Source organism: Temnothorax nylanderi, unplaced genomic scaffold (assembly GCF_030848795.1).
Source record: "Temnothorax nylanderi isolate EJ_2023f unplaced genomic scaffold, tnyl_v1.0 TNYL_tig0074_pilon, whole genome shotgun sequence".
Classification (NCBI taxonomy): Eukaryota; Metazoa; Arthropoda; class Insecta; order Hymenoptera; family Formicidae; genus Temnothorax; species Temnothorax nylanderi.
Window position 1 is genome coordinate 307,687 of NW_027249136.1, and position 22,693 is coordinate 330,379.

Consider the following 22,693-nt stretch of genomic DNA (forward strand, 5'->3'; position numbering starts at 1 on the left):
CTCTGGCGGCTATTGACAATAAATCGTAAGCCGATCTTTTCAAAACTCGTTCCTTCTCGATCATTGAGTAAATTCATGCTAGAAATACAGGTATAATAAATGCAACGATTATTGTAAAATTTATTTATATATTTATTTTATATTTCTCGATACATATACTCTGCGTCTTTCGAGGAAAACGATCGGTATATGAATACATAATCGCAATCATAAAAAAGAAAGAATGCAGAATGAGGACGCTGCGGATAAAAACTGACATCCTTGTTGAAACAAATCTCATTGATAATTATTTATCCTTGCTGAGCCTTGGGATAGCTATTAAGCATAGCACAGACATGCCCTCGTTCACATTTACCGCTATCATGAAAATTGCTCGTCACCTGTTGCGTTAACTGATAATATTTACATATCATACATACAGGTGCGTGGTGCGTTGTGCGTGGTGCGTGTGTACAATACCGGTATCGTCGATAATATTCCTTGAAAATTACCCTGAGGCATTATGTAAATATATTGTATATTGTACAATATAGCAAACGTGGCTTCCTAAGAGCATAATTCGATAGATGTTTCTCAATTTTTTATAAGCACAGCGGTAATTCGGGTCGCGCACACGGGAATCGTTAAACTGACGCTTCTAAGTGATTTCTCAAATTGCATAAAGCATTGTTTATAGCAACATATCATTTAGTTATGCAAAAAGCATTTCCGTGAGATACATACATGAGAATTAACTCTCTAATTGTATCTCGTGGGATTAATTTATTACGCACGCGGAAAGATACTTTTATGATTTCCTAACTATGTCCATAAACATTTGAAACACTGAATATTATATGTAAACGTAAACGCGACATTTCTCTAGTAGGATTATACTTCAGCTTTTAAAAATACAATAAGATTTCTCCCTCTCCCCCGCCATGACGTACCTTATAAATATTTAAAAAACCATATTTTTAAAATAATAATTTTCTTTTTTCGAAAGCAGCTTCTCAAATCAATTCCGAACAGAAGTATAGTATAAAAAGAAATAATGAATGGTTGCAAATAGAAAATTTATATAAATATTAAATAAAAAGATTAAATATTTCGATTTACAAGTATTCATTTATCATTATTTTAATTTTTAACTAGATAAATTAATTATTTATTATACGTATGTATAAAAATCTGACATACACATATAGGTATTATAGAATAGAAATTAAATATCGGAAAAATTAAAAACGTATGCGGTACGCACGTGTGTACCGCATGTGCATGTGCAGTGGTTAAAAGCCCGGATGCGGATCGCTCGCGTGCACCGTACGAGCAGCCGAGCGCGAGCGCGCGAGCGTACTCGATCAGCTTTGCATGTCACATATCACACATATCGCGTACCTACGAAAGCACGGCCGCGACGCGACGCGACGCGACGCGACGCGGCGACGCCGCGGCCGCGCCGTAAAGCGGGAGAGAAGCGACCGCGCGAAGAAGCGTAAGCGCCGCCAAAGGTACACACTCTTCGTTACTTTCTAAATTCCCCCTCGCAGGCGGTATATATCCCCCGATGACTTTGCGTTTTGCAATCGTACGCACACGACGGGAATCACATCCGAGCGGATTTTTCGCGCGCCGCGTAAGCCTGGATGTTATATCACAAACCACGGGATCACCGCAGGAGATGGCGGTCAGTGTCGTGAGATACCTCGCTTTCCTTGTGTTCTGCGCCCTGCTACAGTACCGTAAGTACTGAAAATGAGATTCGACAATCGACATGGCATCGGCCGTGTGCCGCATCTCCGGCCTCCGCTCTCGGCTCTCTCGGCTCTCGATTTCTTCCTTCGACCTTCAACTACTTAAGCATTTCCTCCCGTAGAAACATTCGATTCGCGAGTGCGTGTGTTGTCGCCGCGTGGCTCGTGCGTGTTTGCCGGCGCGCGATCGATGTATCGACGATCATCGTTCGATTTGCAAGGAACGGTAGATAAAACGTCTTAAAATAAAAGTTACTTTTTGCTCGCTTTCGCTACCCCTTATATTCTTGCCTGCCTTGTATATTTCTACAAAATCAACGCATGTGGTAACTGGTAAGTCAAAGAAATGAATTTTTAATTTTAGTAGGACATCGTTTATCATATTGTCATATTAGTAAGGAATAAAATACTTCTTGTCCTTACTACGAATTCTTTTACAAAAGAATCTTATCGCTGGTTCATCTATATCTATGCGTGCCTAAATGAATAATGCCTAATTTCTGTAGGAAAATATGGGTTTGTTATTTAAATAATGTCTCTTTTCTTTGTATCTTTGACTTTAATATTTTATTAGAGAATAGAGAATAAATACAAGCATGGAAATATCTCCGCGAGATAAGTCAAATATTATACATAAAGTGGCCCGCCGATCACATGTCAACATTGTCAACACGCGATCAACTGTCGCATGAAAACAATAGATACCTTCTCAATAGAATCCTTCTCGAAAGCGATAATCAATTAAAACATGACTAGTCACATTAACAGGTGCACACAAAGCTAACGAGTGTAATAAGGAAAATCTTTCCTACATTTCTTCTAGATACGAACTTTACGCGCTCTCATTCCTTTCCTTCTTATTTTTATCTCTTTATTTATATTCAAATATTTTTATATACATATATGTATTATTAATTTTAATTTAATATTTATTAGTTTTTCAATGCCTGATATACACAATACATATATCTGGAAGATATTATCTTGACACACACGGACACTTTCTCTTGTAAAAGAGACGTCTTGCTCATAAGTTGTTTAAAAAAAAATAAAAAAAAAGTAATGTCGGAGAGTTCCGCTTTTATAATCTAACTTTCTTCGAGAATCGAACTATAATATTCATTCACGCAGTAATCTTTACTTTTATTGAACTACTTTACTCACTAATGCGATTACAATCTACAAACCGAGCAGAGTTCCTCGTTGAATTATCTTGCCACAAGGTGTTATCGTGTATATCAATAATCATATTTTGTTCCGTAATAATTGCATGCGATACGAATCTGAGGCGTGTAATTTTTATCTCATAATTACGTTGGCACACTGACATTGATGTTACTCGACTCGATGAGTTAGCATGTAAGAACAAAGGTTGCTAACCAAGGATGAAGAAAAGCGCGAGCGATACCTATTATACGTCACCTTGCATCTCCAACATAATAATTTATTTATAGCATCGGCGATAAACTAACAAGAAACATCGACCTTCACCCAATTTCGCATAACGGTCCAATAACTTGTACTTTGTAGTTCACGAGACACGTAATCGTTACACGGCTGAACGACTAACTAACGGTTAACGGGGTAGTTAACGTAAGAAAGAGAGAAGTAAAGCAAACGAATCGTTTACATTTTCAGACTATGCGACGGCTCAAAACAAAACTCTCAGGGACCTTTTTAACAGCACATCCTGCGCCAAGCCGCCTTACACTTGTCCGCATCCGCAGATAGAGTTTTATCTGTACACTAGGTACGTCCGCTCTATCGATTTCGCAACATTATTTTAATAATAACGTCAATGAGTTTTGCATCAACTAATGTTTCGCGTCAAGCGTTTGCATTCCGAAAATGCGGATTGTTAAAAGGAAGCAATCTCAACGGTGCAACTTTCAATTTCAAGATCACGATCATTTTATCTTGTACTGAAAGTGACCTCCTTTCGAGGCTCACCTTTCTCCGGCATCTATAGTATCGTCTCAAATGCTCTCACTATCATCTATACTATATTTACGTAGCGTAAATGACTTAAGACGAAAAAAGTCACTCTCAAAGTATATATTTCCTGTCTATCGTAATTTTCAGAGAAACGCAAAAAAATCCTTTGCTATTAGATGTCCGTGACTTTAATTCTCTTTGGAAATCCAAGTTTAATAAAACGCATCCGACCAAGATTATCATTCACGGCTTTGGCGGTGGACGAAACTTAGCACCTAGTACAGATTTACGAAATGGTAAGATTAACGGTCTCCTACATTTTTGTATATTTGAATTGTATGCTACATCTTAAATTCGTGAGTGTGTATGTGTTATATAACAAAAAATTAATTTTATTTATTAATGATATCTATCAAAAAGATAATTTTATCGAACATTAAAGTTCAAACGTTAGCTTCCAAAAAATAAATCAAAATTAAAAATCTGAATTTTACTTTTATACAAATATAAATTTGCATAGATTATTAAAATTGTGAATAAATAAATTGATACAAGTTAGATACAAGTTAAAAGACAGAGATCGATAGGCTTACGTATTATAGATATAAAATTAGAGACGTTATAAAGTTAAAGAGATCGCACTAGAGAATACGGTCTCATTCTCATTCAGCCAAACTAGCCATATTTGGCTTAACCACGTTCAATTTCAGCGTATTTCACGCGAGGCGATTACAATATTATAATCGTGGATTACGGTTCGTTGGTACGCGAGCCCTGTCTCACGCAGATCTCATGGGGCCCGGACTTTTGCTCCAAATGCATCGCTCAGCTGGTGAATTACTTGAGAGATCACCCACGGGGCACGAGGGCGGAGAACATCCACGTGCTCGGATACAGCGTAGGTGCGCATATCGGTGGACTCATCGCAAATTACTTGCCCAATGACAAACTCGGGAGAATTACGGGTAATTGCTCGTATGCAGCCGATCGCCGTCTCGCAATTTAACCGTCCAGACGTAACACGAGCTTTTTGTCGTTAAGTATAGTAATAACGATACAATATCAATCTAATAGAACAGACTATTATCTATTTTACTATTATATAATAATTTTTTTATATATTATATTGTTTACTCAACAAATGTTTTTGTGTTGTTTTATTTCTAAAACAATGCAAAGAGTGTGACATTAAGACAAAATAAAAAAGAAGAACATACTTATTAAATTACAAGATTCGAAATTATTTATCTCCTAGCAAGGTATTGAATACCTTTTACGGTGTTACGTCTTGAGGGTTAATAATTCATCATAGAATCGGACATTAATCGCGAATAATTTGCGTTCCTGTGTTCGCGCATACAGGCCTCGATCCGACGATATTTTTCTACATGAACGGCAATCGCTCAATGGATTTAGACGAGACAGATGCCCATTTTGTGGATGTGATTCATACAGGCGCCGGCATTTTGGGGCAATGGGGGCCCAACGGCCACGCGGATTTCTACGTAAACGGTGGCTCGAGTCAGCCCGGGTGCGCCACTTCTTCTATACTCCGTAAGTAACGATCGTGAGAATTGGTCGCAGGGGCAAGATGCAATGGCAAAATGCAATATTGCAGCTAAAGATATTTTGCTTTCATGTCATACCGTGCGCGCGTACCTATATACATATAAGCGTTGATAAATTTTTTCTTCCGACGCGACGGTAAACTGAAAATTTCCTCTGTAGAAACGCTCTCGTGCGATCACACAAAAGTGACGCCGTACTACATAGAATCAATCACGACAAAGAAGGGATTTTGGGCGGCTCCTTGCGCAAATCTATTCTCTTACCTGATCGGATGGTGCAACCCCAAGAGAGAAGAGTACATCCTGATGGGGGAGGATACACCTCATACGTAAGTGAATTCCATATATTAGAATTAAGAATATTAGGATATAGGGATAGACGATAGAATGTTATTCCGCCTACGAAATTGCGCATGTAACATGTTTTAAGTGCACTTCTCTCATTCTCAATCAATCGATGTAACCAATTTTAATTTTAAAATGAAAAAAATAACACGCGTTGAGATTACATATCAAATATCTATAACGTTTAACTTTATCAAAGTCGAGAGGAATGTTGATGCGTGTATGTGAAAAATTAACAGAGCACGCGGCATCTTTTATCTGTCAACAAACGCACACACACCGTACGCCCGAGGACTGCCCGCAAAAAGCCAGCGTCGGACAAGTCAGAGGCGATCGTCCTCCCGCCAGTATTAAGCTTATTGAAACAACTGATTAATATAATTATAGAATAACATGTATTTACATGAATCAGTCGTTTTAAGCTATATAAGTACATTACATCGCTAAAAGACTTTTGTTTTTATATCGTTATACCATTTACGACTTTGTACATTTTAATCATTAGATCTCGTCTATTTTCTTTCTCTTCCGCTTCTTTTTGAATAAAATATTTTGCTAATTGTAAGTTGCGCGCGATTGATAGTTGTGAAGAGCAGAAATTATATACATATATGTCTCGTACCGTTCATTGACATCCGATTGACGGCCGATTAACTGGTACAGTTAAAGTCTCGCGTGCTCGACACGTAACACTTTCACTCCCGTTCTTACCGCAGGTTTTTTACATATTATTTATTTAAAGCCACATGTTTACAAGACGAGGTTTTCTCATTTTAATCACTCGACCATATTCTGATTCAATCCAATAAGTCACGAGTCACGTCACTGAACACCATAAAACGGGGTTGAATTGCATCAAATAGGATAATTTTGCGTAACAGATTTATTTCGAAAGAGACACGATTTTTTTTCAATCTCTCTTATTAAAATTTATAATGTTATTGCATAACGCTGAAGTAATATGTTTCACAAAACATATGACTAATTTATTCGACGTCGTGTAGTTCCAAAATCCTCTTTTACTCCTTCGGTATAAAGTTACTCTAGTAGTGCAATCTAATCGAATCTTTTATGATAGCTGTATAATGTATCATTATTAATATGTAATATGTAACATATATATATATATAATTAATTTTTGTAATCTGTAATATAATTAATTTAAACCTATTATTCACAGGAACACAAAATTGTTTTTGTCTTGTGAACAGATCTTTGCAATACAAACATTGCTAGACCATATTTGTGTTTCATTTAGCCCTCTCTCAACCTCTATTCACCATTCTATTTCAACAAATTTCCTCATATAGGTACACTTATAACAACATAAAGACTGTTTATGTTAACAACAATATTTATTACATAATAATTATTACGGTATAGTAATAACTTCTATAGATTTACAATATACTGTCGCACTAAACCTTAAATAGTATGTATAATATGCAATGGAATGATTACAAGTTGATACATCTTCGTTTCAAGTCGAAGGCGATCCTCCGCGGCCTCGATTTTTCTTTTCTCTTTTTCTGAAGGTGGAATCATCGCGAGTTATATTATCCGCATGTATATTCTCTAGAACTAGAGATATGATCTTTCTCCGATCACGATGCTCGCGACGTCAATCTCCGCACATAAGTACAAGTCATACGAACATAAGCAAAGATGCATCCGGATTTTTTAAATATCATCACCGCGACCCCAATCTTGAGGTTCGACGAGCGGCGCGTGGCGTCCGTCGAGCATCGTCTCGAAGATTTCACGTGAGCTAGAAACAAAGTACATACATATATCGTACGGTGAAAAACGCGATAATGTAAACCGTAAAAGTGGACAATACTAATCTCTTTCGAAATTTAATCTCAGTGCAAGAATCTTTTTTTCACAGATGACAACATAATCGACACAATAATCGACTACAATGTATAATGAATAACGTAATTAGTTGCTCGATAATATTGTACTTAAACATTAAAAGAAAACGATCGACGGTATCAAGTTGTTGAGGAATAATCGAAATATTTATAAAGAAGAAGATCTCATGGGAAGATCGAAACATTATAAATGGCAAATCAAGATTTGGTAAACACATGCATTATACTCTTTTTTCAAACTTTTTTGCCTATTAAACTGACATTTTGACTGACTAACTGACTGCACTGGCAATAAAATCGTACATTGCTGCGTCGCCCTTGACATTTTTTAGCTGACAGCAAGAGAAAGTAGTTTTATCAGTAAGGCTCGTGATTTGTTACAAAACATATTAGATCACTGTCGAATCATCGTTTGACTATTTTCGCGTGTGGAACGAAAATAGAGGTAATAACACATCGCTTTCAATAAACTCGCCAGTCGCATCTCGAGGACGTTATATTCATTATCAGACTAAACTACAGTTTTACAAATGCTCTTTTCACGTGTTCCGCTTTTATTTACATCCTTTTATTTTCGTGCGTGCTACGTGCTGTTGCCTGACAATCGGCATATATGTGCATGAACGGATTTAACACTAATGCATATCAATTATTTAAACGGAGATCTGTCTCTCTCTCTCTCTCTCTCTCTCTCCCCTCTTTCGCTCATAATACACTCAAAACATTCGCAGAATCGCAATTATTTCCGCACAACGGAAACACCCTCGCGTTTCCTGATGATCTTCCCGTTGAAATCAACTCAAACGATCAATGATAGAAGTATTGATACCTCAGAATTGTTGATTTCAAACGATTGATATATTTTTTCTTTTTTTAGGGGGATGTTTGTGGGATCTTTATCGATTATATGTATATTAGTTGCAATATATTTTTTCTGCTATTCTGATCTCTGATGGTCTCGTGCATATTCTTTCTTTTTCCTCTACGAATCTGCTGGAATGAATGGATCGATCGTGATTTCCTGACGAATCGCGTGTTTCGCCCAACATGATCCTAAGATCAGCACGATCTATGACTATTACACTACACAGTGCATGTTGTTTATCTCCTATTATTTCATCGCGTTATACTTTTTACCACCTCTAGTTAAATAAGTTACTCGTAAATGGTAAATGGTAATAATCGATATTAATGACGATGTCAATACAGTGAGTGACATTGTTCATATAGGACGTACGTGGTTTCCCTTACATCAGATCCATTCCTTTCGGCTGCACTTTCTATTGCCCTTATTCTTTCTCTCTTGCGCTCTCTCTCCCCCTCTCTCTCTTCCTCTCTCTCTCTCTCTTTTTCTTAGCAACATATCTATTTTTCTTTAAATATGAAAAAGCACAGCCAAAAAGAAGAGAGATCTATTTCTAGCTAAATTTTCAACTCGCGAGCAATGGCGTCGACGGGGTCGCTGTTTCGTTGACGCCGTCAATGGCGGTAGTTTCGTAAGCGAAGAAATTACTTTGAAAGTGACGGAAAGGCATTAAACCGTTACATACTTACATAATAATAAACGCTCAGTACTTCCGATGTAAAATCGCAAACAAACTAACGTTCACACGCTCCGAAAGTTCTGATGCGAAATGGTAAGAAGTGCCCAGCTTCTTATATGTTTCACATTTATGAAAATAGATAAGCACTGTTTTTCCTTGAAAAATAAATGAACTAAAACAAATCGGAGTTAAATTGGACGAAAGCATTTAATTTATTTGAAATAAAATTTAGATAATATCTGGTTTTTAATTAAAGAATAATTTCAACAATTCTTTTTTAATTTTTTTGTCACTTTTCTATCTTAATATAACATTCTATTCTATTTTAATAACAAATTATTTTGCACTAATTAGTAAAATAAAACAGTATCGCAGTTACCTCTGATGGTCAACGCCATTCTCGCGATTTTTTAAACAATATATTGATCCATGAATTCCCGTAAAAGTGTCTTAAGTACAATGTTGCTGCGTAATAATGGTGCTTCTTGCATATACTATACCGATACATTATCGTTAACGATAATTGGTCCTGAATAAACGATAGAACGAAATCCGGTAACACACACGATATTGGTTTATCGCACGAATACGGGATTTACAATCGCATGGATCGCGATCTCGTGGTCGTATCGTACGAAGATCGACGACGAGTCGCGATTCACGATCATAAGATGAAAACTCTGAGGAGCGAAAACTTCTTCCAAGGCCTGTGCGACACGTTTGACGAGAATAAAAGACGCCTTTACACCCCGTTAATTTAACACTCTAACCGCTTGACGATAAGATTTACGGTGATAAATGCTATGCGTTGTCGTTTTCTGATGATCGGTCTTCTACCATCGACCCAATTGCGGAGAAGACTTCTGATCCCAGCGATTATCTCCAGCGATCACTTCACGATTTGCAAAGTGGAATTTTATTTATTCGACGAATGACAAATATCAGCGCGAGCGTCTGTCTCATTCCGCACGTGCAATTTCAGCTTTTATCTTCTCGATCTTCCACTTCGAATGGACATCGGCCTAACGATAAGAATGCAAAATGTATATTGAATTGTCACAAATATATGCAGTTAATTGCAAAATATACTTTATATTTATTACATTAATTAAATTTTTAACTGTTAAGTAATGAAAAAGGGTAGCGAAGTTTCCAAAATAATTTATTAGAGTTGAAGATATATGTATAGCATTTAAAAAATTCCAAACCAATTAAACACAAAAATGTCTTAAAATCAATATCTTCAAATCTTAACGTTACGCTTCTGTCATTTTCCGGAAGTGGATAACGACGGTGGTAAATTTGGGTTTTCACTCAGTTTTGCGTTAAAAGAAGATATTATACAGGTCGATACATCAACGGATTAACTTCGTAACATCGGGAGACATAGGAAAAAAGAATGGCTTTAGCAGCGTATCCCTCCATCCATTCCCCGCCAAAAGAGAACTTCATTCTACGATAAATTACTTTAATCTTCATGTTGTAACGATAATAGATGTATAACGCGCAATTATAATCTTATATACACCAAGTAAACGCTACGATACAAAGCTAAAATCAATAGATATATATCGCCAAATAGTTCATTCTCGCTGTCCTCGGTTATCATTAACATTATTGTGATTATTATTATTTATCGTTATTATTTTTATCGTTATTATTATATATTATTAAGAGACGCGATGAGTGTGTAAAGCGTCCATAGTGTTGTACCTAGAATGACCACATCCTCTTATTATGCGCGGTCATATATGTATGTATACATATTTTTCAACAAAATTAATATTTGCTTCATAATCTTACTTTTTTTATAAGTTTTATACAAATTTAAGAAAAGAACATGTCCTTAAAGTCTAGGATTTCTGATCATCCTAAGTATATCATCAACTGGACGCTATAGTATGCTCTTATATTATATCATACCACTAAAGATATCGCATATATAACTTCTCTCCTGGTTTTAAAAATTAAAACTAAACTTGCACCAATCATGTGTAATTTAATAGAAGCGACGATCAACCAATGAACTTATAATTTCTGAAAAAGTGATTATATTTACAAATAAATGCACAGTTCAAACTTGAGAGATCTTGCACCATGTACAGCCCTTCTTTCAAAATCAATTATTTCAACTGATCGCAAAAATTTGCATATAAAGTTTTTCGCGACTTGCAAATTTATTTTGGAATCAAGCAAACTTTATTTTTATCGACAAAAGGATTGCATATAAAAAAATTAGAATATTAAGAGCTATTAGTATTTTGCTGTACTACATCAAACTCAACGCTTACTATTATATTTGTATATTCCTTTCCCGTTCTCTCTTTTTGTCTTTTATATCAATCGGGTTTTTCCACACAGAATCTCCTTGGAAGCATCCAATAATATTGGTATAAATTTTGTTTGCTATTTTAATTAGACGACACTGTTAGCGGATTATTTAACGCAAGTCTGCAATATGAATAGGCCCGTTTGCGATTTATGCGACTAAAAACGATAACACAGCAGATATAAGTCACGATATCATGTATATTACGTATACATATGTATGTATGCGTATAATGGGTGACAACGATTAGAAAATTGCATAGTTACACGTAAAAAGCTAACGCGCGATTGTATCGCGTCGAGCGCGATATGCGATTTCTTCGGACAGCATGGTTTTCTTCGAATATGATCATTCATTGATTAAAGCGTACCGCGTTTGTACATACATAAACCGAATAAGACTAGTAAAATGTCACAATCAACATGTTCTGTCAGACGAAAACTTCCCCAACAAATTATCTTATGCGTCTGCGTTCAACATCTGATTGTGAGTCTATCAAAATCACATCACACATTTACATTTTTGAAAATGTTTTACGTAACAAAATATAATTATAATAGACGCAAATAAAATAATAACGGATAATATAACTTTTTTATATAACGCAATTTAATACATAAAGTCATAATAAAGACAATATAACGGAATATAAATTATATATAGTTTCATATAATAAATTCATTAACTTTTTGTTCATATATATTACTTTACGCGTACTTCTTACTACGTGTAAAATATCGTCAAATTACAAAATCGTGTCTTTTTATTTAATTGTAGGAAGTCATTTCCGCGAGTAACTGGATCTAATTGTAAGTGCTTCGAATCAGTGTCTGATATACTTAAATCGAACGATAATTCTCCTGACGTGGTCACGTTATTTGTTTCATCTTAATCGTGAGTTTTCCGTACAAATGGTGCATAATCCAAGTGCCTAACTATAGTGCACGAAGGTACATCGCAGATTAAAGCATTGCTCCGCGCGTTGCACGAAAATGCACCGCGCACCGCGCGCTGTTGCACACGGAGATCAATACGGAAATGTCCATCGTCTCTAAAGCGACGTTTATGCATGTGCACCAAGCCGCGCTTTGACCTTTCGAGTGCACGGGAGAGTTCGGTGTACGACGCGATTTCGATTCTTTTCGAAGCAATCCAAAGTGAAACGATGAATTAATCGCGAGAAGAAATTATATGAACGACGGCGACGGTCCGCGTCAATGTTTCATTAAAAGACTCGGTAAAAGAAAAATTTTAAGCAAAAATAGGCGCGAGAGACAAAAATACAAGACAATACGTAAATTATATATATGTACGTATATAAAATTATTTTTCTACAAAAGCCCAAAATGTCTCTAAAAATGGAAAAAAAAAACAATTTTATATATTGATTTAATTATAGCTTATTCCGAGCTATAATATTTTTCGCCTTTGCGAATAGTGCTTGAAATAGTACCTGAAATTTTTCAACTTTGTAATTTTGTCTTTTTTTTTACCTTTTTACTGAGCCCTTCAATTTGCAGATTGTAATCCACATTTCGAGATTTTTTGCGAATCCGGATGATACATAACCATTCATTATTATCATTTCGCATATAGACAACACAACTGTGAACGTTCTCACTATCGTCGCTATATATATGTTTCTTCCCTCGGAAGAAGATTATGCCGCTATTTTTACGGACGACACAACTATATATATCATATATATACTTCTTCATAACGTGAACGATGTCTGTCTTTAGAAAGTATATTACGGAAACTTGTGACACCAAACGAACGAATCAAGATGGAAGCCTATCTAAGAGATAACATGATGTAAATATTTCCTTGAAGCGTCGATATTTTTTTGCAAATCTCAAATGTTTTCTTTGCTCGATTGATATCTCAAAAAGGACGCGTTACTTGAAATCATTCAGAGTTACATCTACAGAGAGAAGTATATTAGATATATATGTATATATACAAGACACTACACTCTCCATGTGGGAACATATTATTTTAATGTTAAATCCTTCATATGGTTGGTATTTTTATCGTTTATCATAGATTATTAATATCTATTAAATATGGATTTGTTTTATCTTTCCCTATAGATTTTTCTTTCTTTTTCTCCCCTCTCGTTTCTCTACAACCCCTCTCAATCTCTTTTACTCTTCTCCGTTCCCTTTTCCCTCGATCAATTATCCTGTAAAGAGAGGACCGCTTTCAAAGAATTTTTATTATAAAACTTTTTAGAGTCGAGTAGGCAAGACAAGACAAGACAAGATAAGAAGTAAGTCGCGTTGATTATGAAAAGTATCTCGGAATCTTAATAACTTCGCATCTTAAATTTAATTTCGGAATCTATTTATTTGTTATAAAATCTTAAAGTAAAATTATCTTGCATTATTCAGAAAATTTGTTTTTAAAAGTGAAATTGTTTTGAAACATTTCTTATGTATAATTAGCTCCATTAATACTGACCGTATATATCTTAATTGGAAAGTCAACGTTCTTAATCTTTCTTATCTCCATCTTCAGGGTCCTTTAGCGTATGCCATTGAGCGATCGGGCGCCTGGGGGATGCCAACATGTCGGACCAATGTCTCAATTCCGTTCCACTCGCGTTGTATCCCAAGACCACCTTCCCGATCGGTTCTGATGTGCCAATGCGATCGTAATCTACTACGGTGACGACGAGTTGCACTTTCTGACAGATCACAAAAAATATTGCGATTATTAAAATGTTAAGAGCATAACTTATTATTATTACTGTTGTTATTGTTATTGTTACTGTTACTGCACACCTGACCCTTCAACTATTACAAAAATAACGCTAACATAATGCTAAAGTAATTTTCTTACATTATAATAAGTAAATAAAATTTTATATACATATATCAGTTGTTAAATTACATAATTAGTTGTTATTTAATTACTGAAATTTTAATAATTGAATTATAATAAAATATATTTTGTCACGTACCTGTATCTGTTCGAAGGGTACCTCGAAAGTGAATGATTCGTTGTAATACGGATTAAGAGTGCACTTCTTGATCGATGTTTTCTTCTTCTTCAATCTCTTTCCATTCTGCATCAACGCGATCTTGACGTAAGGATCTGAGAGGCCACCGACATCCATCTTCTTCAGATTCTTAGCTTCCAGAATAACTACCGTAAGCTTTCCGGCCGTCGGTACGTATCTCAACGAAAAACATATATCACCCAGTTTATTATCCTGTAAACAACAAAAATTCCTGTTTAATGTATTTTTAATGTGCAATATATCCATTTTGTAATTGCTAATTATTGCTATAGCTAGGCATTTCTTTTATTTTAGCAAAAAGAAAAATTAATTCATCAATACACACACACACACACACACATAGTATCCTATTTTTATATGTGTGTCACATATATTGCATTATATTGATATGTATATTGTCTTACAATTAGTCATTCGATTGACTCACCTGTCCACCTTCACCTTCGACACTCTGTAGTTCCCTCCATTCCTCAATCGTTTGCGCTAGATCTATTTGACAGAGTGGCACCTTTACTTCACCGATCTGATCGTGTTTCGAAAATCTATCAAAGTCGAAGATGGCGAAGACCAGAGTTTTATTCATAGCATCGGCATAAGGAACACTCTGTACAAATATATTAATAAAAGTATTAAAAACAAATTATTATATATAACAATTTTCACATTTAAATTAGAGATACGAATAAATTAAAAAGAATTTGAAATGTTTTCTAAAGATTGTATTCCACGTTAAAATTATATATGTATAGCATAAAACTATAAATATATATGTAAAATTAATTAGATCTATTAAGTATATTAAGTATATTAGATTCGAAACATTGAAATTCTTAACTGACCTTAAACGTAAAAGTTTCGTTGAAGACTGGATTCAACGTCTTTCTGTGAACTTTTGTCTCGAATTTTTTCTTTTTATCCGGTAATAAATACACTTTTACATATGGATCTGACGTGCCACCCATATCCAATGCCGGCAGTTCTTCCGCTTGTATTACTGTTACGGCGAAGCTGTTCGAATTAAAGTCGTATTCGAGCTGAAATCAATTCATTTTAATAAATTTTAACTTGAGCAGATGGCTCACTTATTTCATTTTCTACGTAGCAAGTATGGATGAAAGATAATTTAATTTAAGATAATTAAGAAGCAGTTTATACCTTATACTGTAGTTTTCCAAGCTTAACTTCGCTTTGCTTACTCTCAGCTTCGTCCGGTTCTTCGGCATTGTCCGTCAATTCTTCCATATCCGGCTGGACCTTCGCATATCGAAGTGGATTCCACGAGTGTAGAGGGTGTTTCTAATATCTACATCAAGTCACGGCACACTGAATACATACCTTGTCCTTGTACGTGCTCCCCAAAAGTTGCACGGACTTTAGGTCCACCGCGCCCTTTAATCCCTTCTTGCCATCTTTGGAGCGTCGTTTGCGACAACATCTTCGTATACAGCAAAAGCAGATTCCGAGAACAATTATGCCTACTCCTATATAGGAATAAAATATAAAAATATATACACATTGTAATCAAATTTCAGCATAAATTTTACGTACACATAATTGTAGGTATATTATAATATTATGTTATATGTATATAGATTAATTCGTTTGAAAATACAAAACACACTTTATTTACTCGAGTATATTACAAATACACAAGATTAAATGTCCCTTCGTCATTTCATCCGTCTTTTCTTTAGAATACAGTTAGTGATTAAATTAAAAATAAATTATTTTAGTTGTTATTTAACGTTATATATTTAACAAAAAAAATAAGCTTTATTCCGTCTATATCTATATAAATAAACTATATAATAAACATTGATTGTTGTTGATTGATTGCAATTAAAAGTCGCCTTTTCGAAAAAAGACGTATGCTTTATTACCTATTAAAATAGCAACAAGACCCCATGACGGTATTCCTGTTTTTGCTACTAATTTATCTTCGAGGTCCTGCAAATCCTTCAAAGTGTTCTTTTCTGTGGTTTTTATATTCGGTTCCGTTGCTAGAAACAAATAACAAGCTTAAACTAATACTCGGTGGAAAAAAGTTACAAACATTAAGAAGCTAAGCATCTAACGTGCTAACAATTAAACTTTAAATTTGCGACGTGGTAAAACTTGGGGCTAAAATTTACTGATCATTATTCTTAAAAAAGAAAAGGGAGTAAAAGATTACGGTAATACTCACTTTTATCGTAAACTTCTGTTCTATCGTAATTGGCTGCGTCCGACGTGGTTGCATCAATGTACGGTGCCGTTCCGTCGTTTACAGGCTGTTTAGCGTCATTTATGTCTCTTTTGACGTACATTTTCTGCATGAAAAAGACATTACTATAAATCCATATACTCCGCAAGGCAGGCTTATTTTGTTCTACGTTTTACATAGTAAATATTCAGGCGATTCTTCCTGCAATAACAATTCCACCATCTCAATAATTTAATAATATTGAAGCAATGTTGAGATTGAGACAATTCAATCTTATCTGTCCCAGGTAAGTGACAGATTGAGTTAATGAGCGATATGAAGATCTAATGAAGCACCAACGATGCATGGAGCATATGACACGCGAACAACCAACAGCGGACGCTGCTCGAGATTTCGTAATCTACTATACGAGTCAGCATTTCCGCGCACGGTAGTTGAAGCCGCATGCGTATCTGAAAAACTTGGCTTTGAACACGACGAGAGTGTTCAAGAGTGTTGAGGAGAATATAGCGCTATATATTTGTGCGCGACACGCGTCACAGACGCCTGCACTATACTTTCCATTTATCGCATGGAAAGTAAAAAATAGCATTGCGGTGTAAACAGTAGCCATTCATAAAGGGTAACCGCAGCCCTTTACAATAACGTTTTAACACGACGAGACTTTTTCAAAGAGGAAATTATTTAAAGCGAGTGAAACCCAGAAACCTTATGTGATTCCTTTTTACTCGGGGGAGAAATTTCTCTTGAATTATCACGCGTAAATGCTTCTGAATTCTGATAAAGCCACGACAACGACCGGACAGAACATCTGACTATGAGAAGCGCTTAAGCGCCTCGTCTCGTCGCGTCGCGTCGTCTCTCGTCGACGTGCGTCGACAGAAAAACAATGTCTCTACGAAAAGGTTGCCGAGAGAGCCAGAGAGGACTGAAAGGGGACAAGCGTGGTATAAAAGCGATGCATTACCGCGCGCATGGCGATGTATTATCGAGCAGCGCGTGGGAGTTCGTCCGCACCAATCCATAACTGAACGACGGGCGAAAGAAATAAAGGGAGATGAAATAGGAAGTTACGATGAGAGGGAGAAATTTAAATTCCAAGATTTCGTATAAAGAGTCACAAGTTAAAAAGTAAAGGAAACGAAACTGAAGGGAAACTCGAATCAGATTGTCAGAGTAAAATATAAAGTAAAATACACATTTGAAGTCTTATAAAATATTAACTTTTCGATTACTTAATTTTTTACACGCCGAATTATGCGATAAATTAATTTATGCGAAGAAAAATATTGCTCTGCATTTATTAAATATCATTAAGCCATTTAACTTTTTTCCGTATCATTTTTTCTTCCAACATATATAAGATATATGAATATATATTGTATGACTCGCGTCTGTGTAGCTTTTTCTTAAGAGGTTTTTCTTCTTATTAAAATTAAAAGAGACGAATTATTTATTTTTTTATTTTTTTGTTCATCAACTTTTCTTTACGGAAAATTCTTCAAAAGATTAATATTTGATTAAATGTTTTTTTATAATATTTTTATTAGTGAAAGAAACCGTCATTGGACTATAATTATTTTAAGGGACATTAAAATTTTTTATTATAAATTTACGCTCAATGCTTTCTAATCGTTCCTTTATTTACTATCTCGGAAAATTTTATTTACATTTCATAAGACATAAATTATTATGCAGAATTTAAATTATCGCACAAAAATTCGCACTATCGTTTTTTGCCAGGCGAAAAAATGCTTTGTAACGGTATTAAAAATTATTTCAAGCGTGAAGAATTAATTTATTGCATGCTCGCGCTCAAAACCTGCAAAAAGTATAAAATACTTCCGCTATTTATTTCGTAGTTAAAATCCATCCAACTAAATATAAATTTTACCATCCCTGGAAAAATTTATTGTTATCAATAGCGTGTCTTTCGCTTTGCATCTAGAAAGTATTTTTTCCCTCTCTCTTTTTTTAGTACAAAGAAACTCTTTTAAATAGTGAGTTTGGACAGCTTTCTCCAATATAATCTGCCCTTTGATAAAAAAAAAAGTGAGAAAAATAATAATCAAAAATTCTCTCGTATCCCGTTTATAAATTCGTATCAGCCTATCGTCAGGTACGATTAAAATTTATTCAAATTTCATGTGATTAGGCTATACATTAATTGAAATTTCTGAACATGCCTAAACGACTCAATCCGTAGATGCGCGCGTGTGCGTAATCGAGCGCATTTAAAGAGCAAATCAATACAACTTGGTACTGATAAATAGACAGCTGGCTGAGTGATATCGTTCGCAACGATCACTCACAATGATGGCCCTAATAAAATTAAAGTCCGACAAAGTAACACATATTGAAAACCAATATGATGCATGAAGACATATTATATTAGTATAATATGTAAAGTTATATTATATATATTTCCCAATTATATATAGAATGATATTTCATTTCGAGATATTGCATTATATTTTGTTATTGATAAAATCAATAATAAAAGTAAAAAGATATAACAAGTTTTACTCGCGTTGCAATAAGGGATAAGGTATGGCAACTTTTTTCTTCTATACGACGTAATAAGAGTTTAGAAAGTTTATATCGATTCATTTAATGTCACGCACATTACCTTCCCGAAATAACCGATTCGATTGAGGGTAAACTCTTACGCGATACACTTTCTCCTTTTGGATCTCTTCACGTGCCAACGTCAACAGATGTTTTCCGTAAGTTACTGAAATGACACTTGTCAATGACACTTGGCTCGACAGGCGTTTAAAACGTTGGAAAAATACAAACATATATTAAAACGGTAAAATGTCATCTCTCAAACTACCGCGAGTAGCGAGTATACATGCACATGTATAATATAAGTGCAATTTACAATCATAACGAAAATGTCAATGAATTCTAAAGTGCATTACTTGAGCACTTTCGAATTATATGATAGAAATTTAAAGAAGAGGATAGATTTCATGAATTCAATATTTTTTCAAAGATGTACAACTGACAATGAGTGAGTACTAGTTGAGAATGCTTAGATGCTCTCTTTGCAACACTCAATATGTTATAAACGTAATTAAATAATAATATATTTCTTATTTTCGATAACATTTTTATTTTTATTAACAAAAAATCGTTGCGTCGTTTTTTGCGAGATACTTGTATAAAAATTGTAATTTTATAAATAACTAAGAAACAGCGATAAATGTGTCACGAACACGTCATTTTCCTTCCGGTTCATGATATATTTTATATATTAATATCTAAAAAAAGGTAATATTATTAATACAATTATATGAGCTACTTGGAATAAAAAGCAAGCGCAGCATACAGCAAGAGAAATAATTAATATCTTGAAAAAGGGGTCGAATAAAAAGCGAATATTGAGTTCACGTGCTTCTCCTAAGAGGGGATCAACATCAGATTTCAGAGATATCAAAAATGTGTAATAAAAGAACGGAATGCTAAGAGTATATCTTTTCTCATCGAAATTACGGTCATTCGACTATACATAAGTTGGTCTACATCCTTCTCAAAGATAATTTTACTACAATCGTTCTTCAAGTATCCAACGTGCTCTCTATAAATGAACATCCCCAATACAGTATAAGCAAAAATGTTATAAGTTGCGAAAGAGGGAGGGAAAAACGAACGTTCCACCTCTAATATGAAGAATAATATAGCGCGCTAATACATTCCGATTTTTAAAACTCTGCACTGATCAATCTATTAAAATAATTGTACAGATCTCTGCAGCGCGGACTTTTCAAAAAGCATTCAAAAAGCTCATTTATTCATGTCCTCTGATTTACCCGCATTCTGAGTTTTTAAAAATCATGATTCTCGCACAGTCTCGACAGAGAAAACTATGTGTGTGTGTGTGTGTGATACTTAATATATATATAAACTAAAACGACAATTGAATGTCAAAGTTTCGATGCTCAATAGTGCTTTCTGCGAATATTGCGAACAATATTATTATGGATCGGAATTTCATGATATATTATAGGTGGCAAAAGCACAGTTTCTTTTTATATGTATACATTTTAACCTTGAAATACACTAAAATAAATTTATAGACTACACTGTCAATTTTTAGACATTTCATCTTATTTCTTGGCTTACATATGCCACAGAATTTCGCAGATGTATTTATTTTTCACATTATCACATTCTTATTGGCTGCACGCTATTATTACAAACATTAACAATAATTAATAATTGAGGTAAAAATTTCTAAATTTTTAAATCTAAATAATTTCGAGTGTTCTACTATATTAAAATAAATTCCTCCATCTGCAATTTATTACCACATTTACTGCAACCTTCGTATATCTTTTTTCTCCAGATTAAGAGAGTTTACGACGATTCATAATTTGCTGTAATTTATCTAATTCATCGTAATTTGTTTAATCCTTGGATCGTTACATATGGAAACGCATATCCTGCGACTAATAAGGAAGAAAGCCGCGGAATCCAAGAGAGCGACGACGTGAAAGAAGAAGGGAGTGAAGGGACCTAGATTGATCAGCGAGTAGCATTCCTGAAAGGGGCAGGGGCAGGGACGGGAAACGATTATTTCACCTTGACGAAGATATTTATCCTCCCCTGGAATTTACTGCTGAAATCAGTATGATCCTCGGCGTAGAATCTCGTTGAACGAAAGATAAACCATGCAATTGAAGGTGATAACGATTAAAGACACCGATTTATACACGGAGTTTGCCGAGCCGACCAGGGCCGCGGGGGTGGTTACCGATTATATCCGCGCGAAGGGTAATCGATTTCTAATTTTACATCCGCCATGAGGGATCCCGGTAAGATGGCCAAACGCGGAAAGAAGTTTCGTTGATCCGGAATGGTACTCACGACACGGAAGCTGTCGTCGGCTCTACACACACCCTCTCTCCCTCTTTATCACTCTCTTCTCTCCTCGAGCTGCTTCCTCCCCTGGGCGTTACTCGGCGGCGGCGGCGACGTCGACGGCGACGGCGACGGCGACGCGGGCGGCGACGGAGGCCTCGACTCGGCCTGTAACTACTTGCGGACTCGCGCGTATCGCGTATCGCGTATCGCGTATCGCGTATCGCGTATATCGAACAACGGATACGTTTACGGATTTTACAATTTTGCGGGCCGGATTTATATCTCTCGTGCTCTCGATCGTATTACAGACGCATCGCGCTGCGTCGTCCGCGCGACGATGGCCGACAAACGAAAGATCGAAAGGGCGAAAATCCTTATCTGCCGTGCACCACGACGGTCTCTCGTCGACGACGACGACGACGACGACGACGATGACCACGATGACGACGACGACAGTAGGACGAAGAGTCGAGTGCGCCTGACCGGTGCTGGCGAATGCGAGTATGGCCGCCGACGTAAATCGATAAAACACGTTACGTTTTCCGGCGCCGCGCCGCTCGGAGCCGACGCTCTGCGTCGTACCCTCGTTACCCCTCGCGCCCGCACCCCTGAACCTGGCTTCCAACCCTTGACGACGACGACGACGACGACGACGACGACGACGACGATGGTAACAAGGGGCGAGCACCGACGACGTCATCAGCACGCGCGGACGTTTGACGTGAAGCAGCTTTCTTTTTTTCTTCTTAAATATTATCGCTATTCCGACAATGACGATAATACTTGTCGGTTAGTGACGTCAGTCTACCGACGATCTTTTAATCAAAGATTGGTTTATTAGTTTCTTATTGATACGACAATGTATTAGAAAAGGGCAAAGAGCATCCGAATGTCCACGAGAGATGGAGACCAATATGGCAATATAAGCACTGATTATCTTTTGGACGGTTCTTCACCCGAGCGTGTAGTATGTGCAACGACACAAAATTTCCGGTATATATATATATATATAGAGCTATTTATTTTTAATTGTAATTTAATTGGCTGTATTAATTATGATAAATTATTGTATTGTATCGAATCCGAGGATACATACTTGATAGCTCTGTCATCTCTTTTGAATTTCTATAAGAATCAAATCGTATACGGCATATGGCATACGGGAACGTAGTATAATTATATCGTATATGCAACAACTCGGTCTTCTTTTTTGATGAGGATGGTGGAGGGTGTAGGATGTACCGAGTTTGTTGCCAAAACAGAAA

The 22,693-nt window shown here is 35.8% G+C and overlaps 2 protein-coding genes across 7 annotated transcripts; one reads left to right on the plus strand and one right to left on the minus strand.

Moving 5' to 3' along the window:
• Positions 1-1,508: 1,508 nt before the first annotated feature.
• On the plus strand, positions 1,509-6,560 carry LOC139774130 (pancreatic lipase-related protein 2). Its single transcript, XM_071709134.1, has 7 exons — positions 1,509-1,724; positions 3,375-3,486; positions 3,819-3,967; positions 4,382-4,636; positions 5,034-5,225; positions 5,400-5,568; positions 5,824-6,560. Exons 1-7 carry the CDS (start codon positions 1,550-1,552, stop codon positions 5,936-5,938), a joined length of 1,167 nt encoding a protein of 388 aa, XP_071565235.1. The 5' UTR covers positions 1,509-1,549; the 3' UTR covers positions 5,939-6,560.
• Positions 6,561-6,920: 360 nt separating this feature from the next.
• Syt1 (synaptotagmin 1) lies at positions 6,921-21,921 on the minus strand. 6 transcript variants are annotated; one of them, XM_071709133.1, is made up of 10 exons: positions 21,432-21,921; positions 16,542-16,665; positions 16,237-16,356; positions 15,692-15,837; positions 15,512-15,604; positions 15,196-15,390; positions 14,784-14,960; positions 14,297-14,548; positions 13,795-14,020; positions 6,921-13,516 (listed from the first exon to the last, which is right to left on the minus strand). In XM_071709133.1, exons 2-9 carry the CDS (start codon positions 16,660-16,662, stop codon positions 13,826-13,828), a joined length of 1,299 nt encoding a protein of 432 aa, XP_071565234.1. In that variant the 5' UTR covers positions 16,663-16,665; positions 21,432-21,921; the 3' UTR covers positions 6,921-13,516; positions 13,795-13,825. The 6 variants fall into 6 exon arrangements, with proteins under 6 accessions (XP_071565234.1, XP_071565233.1, XP_071565229.1 ...); XM_071709132.1 differs by having other exon boundaries at positions 6,921-10,024; positions 15,512-15,610; positions 21,432-21,920; XM_071709128.1 differs by having other exon boundaries at positions 15,512-15,610; positions 21,432-21,919.
• Between the last annotated feature and the right edge of the window lie 772 nt (positions 21,922-22,693).